Below are 14604 nucleotides of genomic sequence, written 5' to 3' on the forward strand. Positions count from 1 at the left end.
GAGAGAGTGGAGGGTGATGTTATAAACACATCTTCCCTAGAGGAGAGGAGAGAGCGGAGGGTGATGTTATAAACACACCTTCCCTAGAGGAGAGGAGAGAGCGGAGGGTGATGTTATAAACACATCTTCCCTAGAGGAGAGAGCGGAGGGTGATGTTATAAACACACCTTCCCTAGAGGAGAGAGCGGAGGGTGATGTTATAAACACACCTTCCCTAGAGGAAAGAGCGGAGGGTGATGTTATAAACACATCTTCCCTAGAGGAGAGGAAAGAGTGGAGGGTGATGTTATAAACACATCTTCCCTAGAGGAGAGAGCGGAGGGTGATGTTATAAACACATCTTCCCTAGAGGAGAGAGTGGAGGGTGATGTTATAAACACATCTTCCCTAGAGGAGAGAGCGGAGGGTGATGTTATAAACACATCTTCCCTAGAGGAGAGAGCGGAGGGTGATGTTATAAACACATCTTCCCTAGAGGAGAGGAGAGAGCGGAGGGTGATGTTATAAACACATCTTCCCTAGAGGAGAGGAGAGAGCGGAGGGTGATGTTATAAACACACCTTCCCTAGAGGAGAGGAGAGAGTGGAGGGTGATGTTATAAACACATCTTCCCTAGAGGAGAGGAGAGCGCGGAGGGTGATGTTATAAACACATCTTCCCTAGAGGAGAGAGTGGAGGGTGATGTTATAAACACATCTTCCCTAGAGGAGAGGAGAGAGCGGAGGGTGATGTTATAAACACATCTTCCCTAGAGGAGAGGAGAGCGCGGAAGGTGATGTTATAAACACATCTTCCCTAGAGGAGAGAGCGGAGGGTGATGTTATAAACACATCTTCCCTAGAGGAGAGAGCGGAGGGTGATGTTATAAACACATCTTCCCTAGAGGAGAGAGTGGAGGGTGATGTTATAAACACATCTTCCCTAGAGGAGAGAGTGGAGGGTGATGTTATAAACACATCTTCCCTAAAGGAGAGAGTGGAGGGTGATGTTATAAACACATCTTCCCTAGAGGAGAGGAGAGAGCGGAGGGTGATGTTATAAACACACCTTCCCTAGAGGAGAGGAGAGAGCGGAGGGTGATGTTATAAACACATCTTCCCTAGAGGAGAGAGCGGAGGGTGATGTTATAAACACACCTTCCCTAGAGGAGAGAGCGGAGGGTGATGTTATAAACACACCTTCCCTAGAGGAAAGAGCGGAGGGTGATGTTATAAACACATCTTCCCTAGAGGAGAGGAAAGAGTGGAGGGTGATGTTATAAACACATCTTCCCTAGAGGAGAGAGCGGAGGGTGATGTTATAAACACATCTTCCCTAGAGGAGAGGAAAGAGTGGAGGGTGATGTTATAAACACATCTTCCCTAGAGGAGAGAGCGGAGGGTGATGTTATAAACACACCTTCCCTAGAGGAGAGGAAAGAGTGGAGGGTGATGTTATAAACACATCTTCCCTAGAGGAGAGAGCGGAGGGTGATGTTATAAACACATCTTCCCTAGAGGAGAGGAAAGAGTGGAGGGTGATGTTATAAACACATCTTCCCTAGAGGAGAGAGCGGAGGGTGATGTTATAAACACATCTTCCCTAGAGGAGAGAGTGGAGGGTGATGTTATAAACACATCTTCCCTAGAGGAGAGGAAAGAGTGGAGGGTGATGTTATAAACACATCTTCCCTAGAGGAGAGAGCGGAGGGTGATGTTATAAACACACCTTCCCTAGAGGAGAGGAAAGAGTGGAGGGTGATGTTATAAACACATCTTCCCTAGAGGAGAGAGCGGAGGGTGATGTTATAAACACATCTTCCCTAGAGGAGAGAGCGGAGGGTGATGTTATAAACACATCTTCCCTAGAGGAGAGGAGAGAGCGGAGGGTGATGTTATAAACACACCTTCCCTAGAGGAGAGGAGAGAGCGGAGGGTGATGTTATAAACACACCTTCCCTAGAGGAGAGAGCGGAGGGTGATGTTATAAACACACCTTCCCTAGAGGAAAGAGCGGAGGGTGATGTTATAAACACATCTTCCCTAGAGGAGAGGAAAGAGTGGAGGGTGATGTTATAAACACATCTTCCCTAGAGGAGAGAGCGGAGGGTGATGTTATAAACACATCTTCCCTAGAGGAGAGGAAAGAGTGGAGGGTGATGTTATAAACACATCTTCCCTAGAGGAGAGAGCGGAGGGTGATGTTATAAACACACCTTCCCTAGAGGAGAGGAAAGAGTGGAGGGTGATGTTATAAACACATCTTCCCTAGAGGAGAGAGCGGAGGGTGATGTTATAAACACATCTTCCCTAGAGGAGAGGAGAGAGTGGAGGGTGATGTTATAAACACATCTTCCCTAGAGGAGAGAGTGGAGGGTGATGTTATAAACACACCTTCCCTAGAGGAGAGAGTGGAGGGTGATGTTATAAACACATCTTCCCTAGAGGAGAGAGCGGAGGGTGATGTTATAAACACATCTTCCCTAGAGGAGAGAGCGGAGGGTGATGTTATAAACACATCTTCCCTAGAGGAGAGAGTGGAGGGTGATGTTATAAACACATCTTCCCTAGAGGAGAGGAGAGAGCGGAGGGTGATGTTATAAACAAACCTTCCCTAGAGGAGAGAGTGGAGGGTGATGTTATAAACACATCTTCCCTAGAGGAGAGGAGAGAGCGGAGGGTGATGTTATAAACACATCTTCCCTAGAGGAGAGGAGAGCGCGGAGGGTGATGTTATAAACACATCTTCCCTAGAGGAGAGAGCGGAGGGTGATGTTATAAACACATCTTCCCTAGAGGAGAGAGCGGAGGGTGATGTTATAAACACATCTTCCCTAGAGGAGAGAGTGGAGGGTGATGTTATAAACACATCTTCCCTAGAGGAGAGAGTGGAGGGTGATGTTATAAACACATCTTCCCTAAAGGAGAGAGTGGAGGGTGATGTTATAAACACATCTTCCCTAGAGGAGAGGAGAGAGCGGAGGGTGATGTTATAAACACACCTTCCCTAGAGGAGAGGAGAGAGCGGAGGGTGATGTTATAAACACATCTTCCCTAGAGGAGAGAGCGGAGGGTGATGTTATAAACACACCTTCCCTAGAGGAGAGAGCGGAGGGTGATGTTATAAACACATCTTCCCTAGAGGAGAGGAGAGAGCGGAGGGTGATGTTATAAACACATCTTCCCTAGAGGAGAGGAGAGAGCGGAGGGTGATGTTATAAACACATCTTCCCTAGAGGAGAGAGCGGAGGGTGATGTTATAAACACACCTTCCCTAGAGGAGAGGAGAGAGCGGAGGGTGATGTTATAAACACATCTTCCCTAGAGGAGAGAGTGGAGGGTGATGTTATAAACACATCTTCCCTAGAGGAGAGGAGAGAGTGGAGGGTGATGTTATAAACACATCTTCCCTAGAGGAGAGGAGAGAGCGGAGGGTGATGTTATAAACACATCTTCCCTAGAGGAGAGGAGAGAGTGGAGGGTGATGTTATAAACACATCTTCCCTAGAGGAGAGGAGAGAGTGGAGGGTGATGTTATAAACACATCTTCCCTAGAGGAGAGGAGAGAGTGGAGGGTGATGTTATAAACACATCTTCCCTAGAGGAGAGGAGAGAGTGGAGGGTGATGTTATAAACACACCTTCCCTAGAGGAGAGAATGATGTTAGAAACATGTCCATGTACCCCATATTACATTGGTGGTGGGGCTGGTTACATTCTTTACAGTAGAATCTGAACTGAAAACGTTATCACCACCATGCAATAAATTGTCGCTAGGAATTTAAATTGGTGTTACTTTAAGAGATAGAATGCGGCACTTGCAGGAAGATGCATAATGATCACACAATACATAGAGAAATATAGGAATGTGTATAGGGTATGTCCTCAGTATAGGTCATTAAGTGTTTGGGTGCTAGTGTTGATCTTTACCATGATACGCTTTGTGACAGCGTTCTATCAACTAAAGTTGTCACGCAATGAAATACAAACCAAACAATTGTCTCCTCCTGACATACATCAGTGGATGAGCAAATTTGTATATATTCTGTCTTCCTTCCTGTCCCTTAAACATGCTTCTATTTTCAGAGTAAAGAAAGGAAGAAAGAAGCACACTGAAAGGAGAGTGTGACAGATGGATAAGGCACATTTCAGAAGAAGGGTGGAGAATCAGGATACAGCCTTTCACTGAAAGTTTCCCATTTGAAAGGACAGACAAACAAAAAGGCATCATGGGGCTTTGACCCTCCACTGACCTCTCCATTCGTATCGCCTCGGTCTTCCGAAGCTTCTCCTCCCAGGTCTCATTGAGCTCAGCAATGATTTTCTCAGATTCCTGAGGACAGATTGGGGAGTGGCAAGAAAAATAATACATTTAGCATACTGTTATTATCCGGTTCACCTAATATGATAAAATCACCTCCTTAATTAGGTTCTATATCCTGAAGACCTTGACTCACACAAAATCTTATGGTGAGAATATCAAGACTTAACTTGGGGTCAAGCCAAAACACCCAAAACCTGGGAATGTCATGTGCTCCCTAGTCCTGCCATTGTGTTATTCTCTCCTTGTTCATCCCTACTAGCACCACTGGCTTGCTCACGACCATCTGGCTCTAAAAGCAGGAAGTATGGCCATTAGCCAATAAATTCAACTCCATCCTTTGTAAAGGGTTAACACCCCTACCATCTGTTGTTCTGGATACAGACACTGTCTTCTGGCTCAAAATAAAAAGTCCATGGTTGCGTCCCAAATGGCACCCTATTCTCTGAGAGTGCACTAGTTTTGACCAAGGCCCAAAAGGCTCTGATGAAAGGTTGTGCATTAAAAGGAATAGGGTGCCATTTGCGACGCATGTACGGCTCATGGATGGGCCACCGGAAAGAGAGTCAGCAGATTAACATCTTTTACAAAATGTTTTGTTTGAGGGAGGCACATGAAATCAGCAAAATATATTCAGTTACACAATGCTTATGATAGATGAATCTCCCAAAGACACAAGGCAACACTAAGTTCTATTATCAGTTGAATGACAAACTAGGTGAAGACATATGATCCTGATGACCAATTTATTTCACTGTGCTAATATATGAGCATGCAGTGTGCACTCAGGATATTTTCTGACGCTTTTTACGCTTAATGGCCACGAAGACCAGATCTATTTTGGTCCTATTTCCTCCCCATCTGCGTCGGCGCCCGACGTCATTGGATGACAGACTGGCACCACGGTAGCCATGGAAACTGCAGCTCGTAATGGCTGTATGTTGCCATCCTATGTGCTCCCTCAACAGCTAACGAGGGTGAGAGAGGGAAAGCCAAGGGAAGATATAAAATTACAGCTGAACACTGATAGCTTGAGAGGAAGATATTAGTAAGAGGGCCACTTTCCCAAAAGGGTCTTGACATCAAATGGACAGATCCATTGTTTAACAAAATTGCTGCACTTTTCCAAGCTGAGTTTTCACGCTAATATTATATCCCTCCATGCATGTTTCTTATATCTTCAGAGGGCTTCCATTTGAGAAAACAGACTAAGAACATGGGGAAATTCTGGACTTCCGATCTTTTCACTTAAAATCGGGATAGATAGGGACTATATTGGTTAAGTTCCACTGTTTATTTCCTTACATAGTTTAGGGGTCTCATCCATTTCAATACCATTTAATTATGGAATTTAAATGTAAAAAATATAAAAATGCAACATGTAAAGTGTTGGTCCCATGTTTCATGAGCTGAAATAAAAGATCCCATAAATTTTACAAAATCACAAAAAGCTTATTTCTCAAATTTTGTGCACAAATTTGTTTACAACACCTCTTTACGAGATAATCCATCCACCTGACAGGTTTGGCATATCAAGAAGCTGATTAAACCACATGATCATTATACAGGTGGACCTTGTGCTGGGGAAAACAAAAGGCCACTCTAAAATGTGAAATTGTGTCACACAACAATGCCACAAATGTCTCAAGTTTTAAGGGAGCGAGCAATTGGCATGTTGACTGCAGGAATGTCCACCAGAGTTGTTGCCAGAGAATTGAATTTTCTCTACCATATGCCGCCTCCAACATCGTTTTAGAGAATTTGGCAGTACGTCCAACCGGCCTCACAACCGCAGACCAGGGCCATTTAAGAGGTGGGACAACATTCCACAGGCCAAAATCAACAACCTGATCAACTCTATGCGAAGGAGATGTGTCATGCTGCATGAGGAAAATGGTGGTAACACCAGATACTGACTGGTTTTCTGATCCACGCCCCTAACTTCTTATTTAAAAGGTATCTATGACCAACAGATGCACATTTGTATTCCCACAGTTATGTGAAATACATAGATTAGGACCCAATTAATTAATTTAAATTGACTAATTTCATTACATGAACTGTAACTCAGTAAAATCTTTTAAAGTGTTGTATTTTGTGTTTATATTTTTGTTCAGTGTAGCTAGTACTGGGGTGGGGGGGGGGCTACTGTACCTTGAGTCTCTCGATGGCCTCTTCCCCTCCCGGGGTGGACATGATGCGCTCCTGGATACTGGTGACCGACTGTGGGCCAACTAGGCTGCAGAGCGAGCCAGAGGACGGCGAGGCTGTCAGGGAACCGATAGGGGCTGTGGAGAAATGGCCAGGGCGTTGGTTCTCTGAGGCTAGCAAGTATCTATGCTTATTGTTGTGTATGTCTTTCAGGTCTGAGTCAACAAGAGGAGAGAGAGGCAGGGTCCCGGGAAAGGGAGAAGGGTCACAAAAAATGACAGGAAAAGGAGAATATGGGGAAGAGAGAGAGCGGGACAGGGAGAGAGGGAGACAGAAGAACAAAGGAGGAAAGACCAGTGTAAGACATACATTGCACATCAAAGGATAAAAGACAGACAACCAGCACAATAGTCAGTTACAGAGCAGCAGTTTTCTCCCCAGGTGGTTAAAAAGTTCTAAGACGTTTTTGTTGAAAATCGGTAAACCATTCCATTCAACGTCTCTCAAAATGACAAATTGAATTGTTCATTATGTTCGATGGCCACAAAAAAAAAAAATTGTCAGAGAATTTGCAGGACTTAATCTTAAAAAGGACACACATTATTGTGGCCAATGAACAGATGCCTCCATCTATCATTACAATTGGGAATTAAATTTGAATGGCAAAAGGCATTTCAAATGCACATTTCAAATGCAGATAACTAAGTAGGATATGTCATAATGGTAATGTATTGCACCTAAACAGAAACTTTGTTTCTTCAACTCCAAAATATATACTGGTGTGAAAACTGCTAACATGTACCAACTGGAGGAGGAGGGGGGTTATAGGCAGCCAGAGGGCCAGGGAGGTTATAGGCAGCCAGAGGACCAGGGAGGAGGAGGGGGGCGGGATGACTGTTTGGAAGTGATATAGATGGAGACACATGCTGCCAAAGTTCAGACTGCAGTGAGAGTCACTTCAACTTACCCCACAAACAAGAACAAGTGAAAACACACCCGCGCACACACACACACACACTGACAGACAGAGCCGCCTGTCTAAATGTCAGCCGGCTCCTCTACAAAATGGCCTCAAGGGCGTTTCAGGTGACTGCCCTCTAAACCTCACAGGAAGACAGGGTCTCTTATGACAGACTGAAACCTCCACATATTGACTAAAAATTGAATGATAGGAAATGTGGTGAAAATACTTGGTAAAAATGGCCACAGAGCAGCAGCGCATTACCATCTATTTCGTTATGCTCCCATGCTGGCAGATTTTGCAACGTCATATAATGCAGATAGTACAGAGCACATACACTTACATTTTTTACCAGAGCGTATAATGACAACGTGGAGGAGAGGGGGAAAGGGTAAGGAGTTTGGGGAATACAGCTAAAATAAAGCATATGCTAGCTACAAGAGGACTGAACTCCGTCGAAACACAGCAAACGTCTAGATAACACACATCTAATCGGCTACATAGAAATGAGAGCATGCACCTTTCCTCCTGTAGCTCAAAGCTTCAATTTGAGAACTTAGTAGCATTCTAATGTCTTGAACATTGTCACCTGCAATGGATAATTAGTAAAACAACACAAGCTTCATCGGCAAGAAAAAAAGAAAAAAAAGTTTTCAAAGATGGTAAGTAATGATGTGGGTGGGGGGAAAAGACAAGTTATTAAGATGGCATTAGAAGTTAAAGGACGATATTGTCTATTGCCTTGGTTGAGATATACACCACATGACCAAAAGTATGTGGACACCGGCTCGTCGAACATATCATTCCAAAATCATGGACATTAATATGGAGTTGGTCCTCCTTTTGCTGCTATAACAGCCTTCTTCTGGGAAGGCTTTCAAACATAAAGGAATTGAACCTTTATTTAACTAGGCAAGTCAATTAAGAACACCGGAACAGTGGGTTAACTGCCTTGTTCAGGGGCAGAATTAAATATTTTTTACCTTGTCACCTGGGGGATTCGATCTTGCAACCTTTCAGTTAATAGTCCAACGCTCTAACCACTAGGCTACCTGCCACCCATTGAATGAAGTCAATGGAATGGTATCAAACTGTTCCATTGACTCCATTTCACCCATTATTATGAGCCATCTTCCCCTTAGCAGCCTCCACTGGTTCCAATTCATCCTGAAGGTGTTCGATGGGGTTGAGGTCAGGGCTCTGTGCAAGCCAGTCAAATTCTTCCACACCGATCTTGACAAACTGTTTCTGTATGGACCTCGCTTTGTGCATGGGGGCATTGTCATGCTGAAACTGGAAAGGGCATTCCCCAAACTGTTGCCACAAAGTTGGAAGCAGAGAATCGTCTAGAATATCATTGTATGCTGTAGCGTTAAGATTTCCCTACACTGGAACTAAAGGGCCGAGCCTGAACCATTAAAAACAGCCCCAGACTATTATTCCTCCTCCACCAAACTTCACAGTTGGCACTATGCATTGGAGCTTTACACCACTCCAGCCGATGCTTGGCATTGCGCATGGTGATCTTATGACAGTGCCATGTTGAAAGTCACTGAGCTCTTCAGTATGGGCCATTCTACTGCCAATGTCTGTCAGCAACGGGTGTGGCTGAAATATCCAAATCCACAAATTTTAAGGGGTGTCCACATACTTGTGTGTATTTGGATTTGAGTCTGCTAATAATTCTGCCTCACCCCCATCATTAAAAACAAATAGCAAGCGCAAAAGCATGCTAACCTAGTGGCATTCTAACCCTTCCCAAATAGCATGTAATCAAAACCCTTGCACGTCTGAGAATCCGTACAATTAGGCTTATCATCTTTTGCATTTACATGCAAAACCAGGAGGGTTGTTTTCAGGAAAAGGGTGGGTGCAACAGCAATGGTTAGCTATCAGTAGCAAAAGGGGCGAGAGCGAGTGAGAGCGAGAGTGAACCCCACCACAAATATACACACATTTGCTTCCACTTCCAGGGCAATCGTCACCCATATGCTCAACTGAGGGGCAGCAGGAAGAAGATAAGGATCAGAGGGGAGACTAGTAGACGAAGTTAACTGGGAGGCAAAGATTAAAGACATTTCTGACTGGGCAGAAGGAAAGGGGATTGCTTGATGAGGATGAGATGACATTAAACATGCAGTCGACATTAAACGGTGGATTATTCATTAAGTCACACATTAATGAGATTACGTGTTATGTCTCTAATTCATCTAATAACCACCCTCTATATATGTATGTGTAGCTATTGTAATATGAACATAAACCATTGCCATAAACTACCATCTAAGATGCATACATTGGGGATTTAGTGTGTACCAATCAACAGTCTTTATTTTTTGAAAGTTATTTTATTTAACCTATATTTAAAACAAATTCATATTTACAATGACGGCCTACACCGGCCAAACCCGGACGACGATGGGCCAATTGTGCGCCACCCTATGGTACTCCCAATCACGGCCGGTTGTGATACAGCCTGGATTCGAACCAGGGTGTCTGTAGTGACGCCTCAAGCACTGAGATGCAGTGCCTTAGACCGCTGCGCCACTCGGGAGCCCAAAATTAATGTTTTTGAATGTCTTTACTTCAAGAAATCATTATCTAACATATATCGTGTGCTTATTTATTGCAAAACAATAATCATGCCTCGTCATATTAGAGATAAAAAAATGACACGACAGGTACGATTTCAATGTCATGCTACATCTAGTTTGGCATGTAGAGAACAAGCAGTAGTGTACAGGTAACAACGGATACAAAGATGATGAATTAGAGAAAGGAGATCAGAGTGAAGAAGAGAGAGAGGGGATGTTGCCAGCTTGTGTTGGGCCACTGAGAACAAGACTACATCCCAATAGTCTCTCCTTCCTTCTGAAGTGTGCATTCGCTCACTACTCCCCACACATTTTAAAGCATTCGACTGGTCTAGAAAGACTTTCCATATATAATTTCCTTTCAAATCCATGAAGGGAAGTGAACAAGTGCACACTTCGGGAGAAAAGAGAGGTCGAAATGCTCGTCTGTAAGGACGAAATGCTCGTCTGAAATGTAAACTTTGTGACTGAAGGTGCAATTGTGATGTGGCACACTCACTGTCCAGGATGTCTCCCAGGCCCTGGGCGCGGAGCAGGTCCTTCAGCCGTGTCACCTCATCCTTCAGCTCGCGCACAAGCTTGTTGTTGGGGTCCTCGTTGATGACGGCATTGCACTTGATCTGCTTGGCCCGGTCAGCGTAGCTAGCAAAGGAAGTAAGTAAAACACATTTACTACAAATCATATTGACGTAGAATTGGGCTTGTTCGTCATTGCAGCTGATGTTGAAGGCAAATGCCAACTGACTGACCTACAAATCACTTGCCTCATAAATAACTACTCATTACTATGTAGATCAGTCAGTCAGACACTATTTACCCACAATGCATTACAGATAGTCAACTCAAATACACTCATTGTCTCCTGAAAAATCTGACTTAAGACAATGATTATAATAACTACTAATGTATTTAGCCCCACCAAATCTCACTCTGCATCACAGTAACAATATAACCATACAGTAAAATAGCTAAATATGAACAAAATTTTACAGTAATATTGTATTTTGTAATATTGCATTTTGTGTTGTTTCAAAGAGGTGAGCACTACCGAAGTGTGCTGAGGGTTTCATCATAGTTGATATCTGCAGGACTGAGGGCGGCTACCATGGCTGTTCTGGAGTTTCCACCTGAGTGAGAGAAAAAGAGAGAGAAAGAGATTGGAACAAATTAATTCCCTTGTCACAAATCGCGTACAAAATAATTTACATGACAAGGTGCATACAAGGTCATTCCCATGAAAGCATCAAAAAAAGCTTAACTCTGCTTTGGGATAGCTTAACTCTACAGTGTTATTGCATGGATACTCATTGCTATACAGTTTTTTTCTTAGATTGAGCTGATACATTGTAAATGTGCTCCCAACGACAGGTGAATGTGCATTTTGGATATACACACAAGTATGCCCAATGAGACTTCTAATTATGTTGAAATAGTTTGCGTAAAATTAAAAAAAAAAAGACGTAGAGTAATATTTTTTCATCATGTGACAGTATACACATGTTTTCATCTTGACTGACAGGCATATGCCATTCGCTTAATGATTTATCTATTCTTACCTAGGTTCTCCCTAAGCAGCCATGTCAGAACCGAGTCTCTGTACGGGATAAAGTCAGTCTTCTTCTTCTTTTTGCTCTGTGTCAAACAAAACCAATGTTAGAAGGTGGTGAACAAACAGAAATGGATGGATGGATGTTAGTTTCCCAATGTAAGATGGAAGGAGTGATGGAGGAGAGGCTGAAGGGAGAGTCTACTGTAAAATGCCAGTATCTTCACACTAAGTGCATTAGCGGTGGTGAAGACGGAATAGAGGCCTGATTTCTGATGATTTTGTTCCAGTGCAAAGAATGTGTTGGTTCCTCCAAAAAGTCAAATAAAATAGTATGCGTCAGACGCGATGAATACAATGGGCTTCGACTTTACTGTGAAATGCTTGCTTACGAGCTCTTCACAGCGACATAGAGCTAAAAATAGTAACAGAAGAGGAATAAAATACACAAGAATGGAGCTTATATACAGGGAGTACCAGGACCAGACCACTGTGCAGGGGTACGAGGTAGATATGTACATGAAGGCTGGGTAAAGCGACTAGGCATCAGGGTATACACCGAGTGTACAAAACATTAAGAACACCTGCTCTTTCCATGACAGGCTGACCAGGTGAATCAAGGTGAAAGCTATGATCCCTTATTGATGTCACTTCAATCAGTGTAGATGAAGGTGAGGAAACAGGATAAAGAAGGATTTTAAAGCCTCGAGACAATCGAGAAACGGATTGTGTATGTGTGCCATTCAGAGGGTGAATGGGCAAGACAAAATATTTAGGTGCCTTTGAACGGGGTATGGTAGTAGGTGCCAGGCACACCAGTTTGTGTCAAGAAATGCAACGCTGCTGGGTTTTTCACGCTCAGTTTTCCATGTGTCTCAATAATGGTCCATCACCCAAAAGACATCAAGTCAACTTGACAACTGTGGGAAGCATGTGTCAACATGGGCCAGCATCTCTGTGGAATTCTTTCGGCAGCTTGTAGAGTCCATTCCCCGATGAATTGGTTTAGAATTGAGGTGGTTCTGAGAGCATAAGGGGGGAGGGGGGTGCAACTCAATATTAGGAACGTGTTCCTAATGTTTTGTACACTCCGTGTATCATTAGAGTAAAATAAAGAAAAGAGAAGCAGCAGCATATGATGAGTGTGAAAGTACATGTGTGCGTATGTGTGTGTTTTGTCAGTATGCGTGTGTGTGGCGTGTGTATGTGAAAGTGTGTGGGTTTTGTGTGAGTGTCAGTGTAGTGTGTGTATACATAGTCTTGTGAGGGGCATAGAGTCAGTGCAAGATGGGTTCCATGCAGATAGTCCGGGTCCATTGCAGATAAAATAAAGGTGATGAGTCAATGGAGAAAAATGGTCGGGTGACAAAATGATAAAATATTGCCATAACCCGTCTCTTTTTGGAGGGATCAGTGGTTTGAAATGACTGAACACACAAAGGGTTTACCTTGCTGGTAGTGTAATCCTGGGTATGCAAGTAACACCAGGGGAAGAGGGAAAGAACAGAAGAGCAGACCAAGTTACAACATGCCTTCCTCATGAGGAAGAGGATGACAGAGGGAGAGCGAGGGAGGGGGAGATAGAGGAAGGAGAGAGAGAGAGATGGAGACAGACAGTACTCACCACCTCAGCCAGGGCAGAGATGACCTTCCCTAATGTGGTCAGAGATTTGTTGATGTTGGCTCCCTCCTAATAAAGACAAGCCACATAGCAAATATCAATTTAATTAGACCCTTAAAGAAATACATAGCTACTTGGTGTATTTGTGGTATGTTGCTGAAGAGTGGCCTATATCCAAAATAATGTCATTTAGCAGATGCTTTCATCCAATGCGACTTAGAGTCATGCATGCATAATTTTTTTTTTTATATGGGTGGTCCTAGCGGGGATCGAATTCACAATTCTGACTTTGCAAGCGCCATTCTCTACCAACTGAGCCACAAGGGTCCTACCTTTAGCCTGGTGCCTTTGGCTCCAGTAGAGTCAGCTCGCTCACTTCCTGCCAAGTCCACCAGACTGATTTTGCTGACCTGGAACGGGTTAGATGGGAACAATTAGTTTAGGACTAAAACACACACACCATCTGAAACAATATATCCATTGCCTCACTTTATTATTATCTTTAATTACATTCAAAATAAACAGTAAGAAAAATAATATCCTTATCATGGAAATTGCAGGTATAGCTAAATAGTTGACCCAATACAACTAGTTCATAACAAACTGCATACACTAATACAATATTAATAACCAAAACAGTTGCAATTCTAAACCAATTTATACCTAAACATATACTTTTGTCAAGTCAACTGAAGAGCGACTTCTACACAGAAATCTGATAGTATCACACTACAAAAGACATTGTGTGTATACTGACAGTGGCTCCTTTGTATCTCCATCATAATCACAGGAAATGTGGGGAGGTCAAATTGGGATCCCATTCCTCTCACCTTTTCTGTGGAGAGGTCTGTCTCACTGTCGTACTTCCTCTGTGTGAAGACGATGGTGAAGACAGCGTGGGACCTGCTGCTGGTCTCGTTCATGTTGGTGGCTGCCACCGTCCTGTAACAGAGTTGACACATTAGTTGAATCACACCAAATGGAAAGATGTGAAACCCATCGTACTGCTATCTAAAAAGTATATTGAAGTGGTTTGAATGTTGAAGTAAGACTTATATGGACACGTTTTTTGTCCTGTGTTGAGTGTTCAGAGTATTGTTCTTCAAGGAAAGACTTTCGTACAATACATTCAGTACTTCTGCATTTCCCATAATTACAATAAAACATCAAAAACATAATTAATACAGTATAAGTAAATCCCTGGTTAAGACATTTTCAATACCATACCAACCTTTAAAGCCGTTAACACACACGGCTTGGGCAGTATACCGTATATCTGGTATTTGGAAATGGCCACGGGATGGTTTTTGAATACCGTCGAAACAATTTGACGTTTTTCAATAAATGTTAATATTTGTAGCAACTTTAAGTAAAGAACTGCAGTCAACTTATTAGGAGGTAAAGCAGATTGAATTCTTCATGAAACTTACCAT

General features: G+C 43.2%; 1 protein-coding gene across 14 annotated transcripts in view; it reads right to left on the reverse strand.

The window, feature by feature from the left end:
• Positions 1 to 14604, reverse strand: part of kif1b (kinesin family member 1B) — a 120977-nt gene that overhangs the window by 62354 nt on the left and 44019 nt on the right. For 6 of the 14 annotated variants that reach the window (XM_055892385.1, XM_055892379.1, XM_055892377.1 and 3 more), the window contains exons 7-16: positions 14002 to 14113; positions 13504 to 13581; positions 13175 to 13240; positions 12999 to 13016; positions 11561 to 11636; positions 11053 to 11131; positions 10504 to 10646; positions 9366 to 9407; positions 6453 to 6664; positions 4231 to 4310 (exon numbers count right to left, since the gene is read on the reverse strand). In XM_055892385.1, the coding sequence (XP_055748360.1) occupies positions 4231 to 4310; positions 6453 to 6664; positions 9366 to 9407; positions 10504 to 10646; positions 11053 to 11131; positions 11561 to 11636; positions 12999 to 13016; positions 13175 to 13240; positions 13504 to 13581; positions 14002 to 14113 (906 nt within the window). The remainder of the gene's footprint in view (positions 1 to 4230; positions 4311 to 6452; positions 6665 to 9365; positions 9408 to 10503; positions 10647 to 11052; positions 11132 to 11560; positions 11637 to 12998; positions 13017 to 13174; positions 13241 to 13503; positions 13582 to 14001; positions 14114 to 14604) is intronic. The other 8 variants (XM_055892386.1, XM_055892383.1, XM_055892387.1 and 5 more) reach the window with 5 other exon arrangements.

Source organism: Salvelinus fontinalis, chromosome 31, assembly GCF_029448725.1.
Source record: "Salvelinus fontinalis isolate EN_2023a chromosome 31, ASM2944872v1, whole genome shotgun sequence".
NCBI classification, from domain to species: domain Eukaryota; kingdom Metazoa; phylum Chordata; class Actinopteri; order Salmoniformes; family Salmonidae; genus Salvelinus; species Salvelinus fontinalis.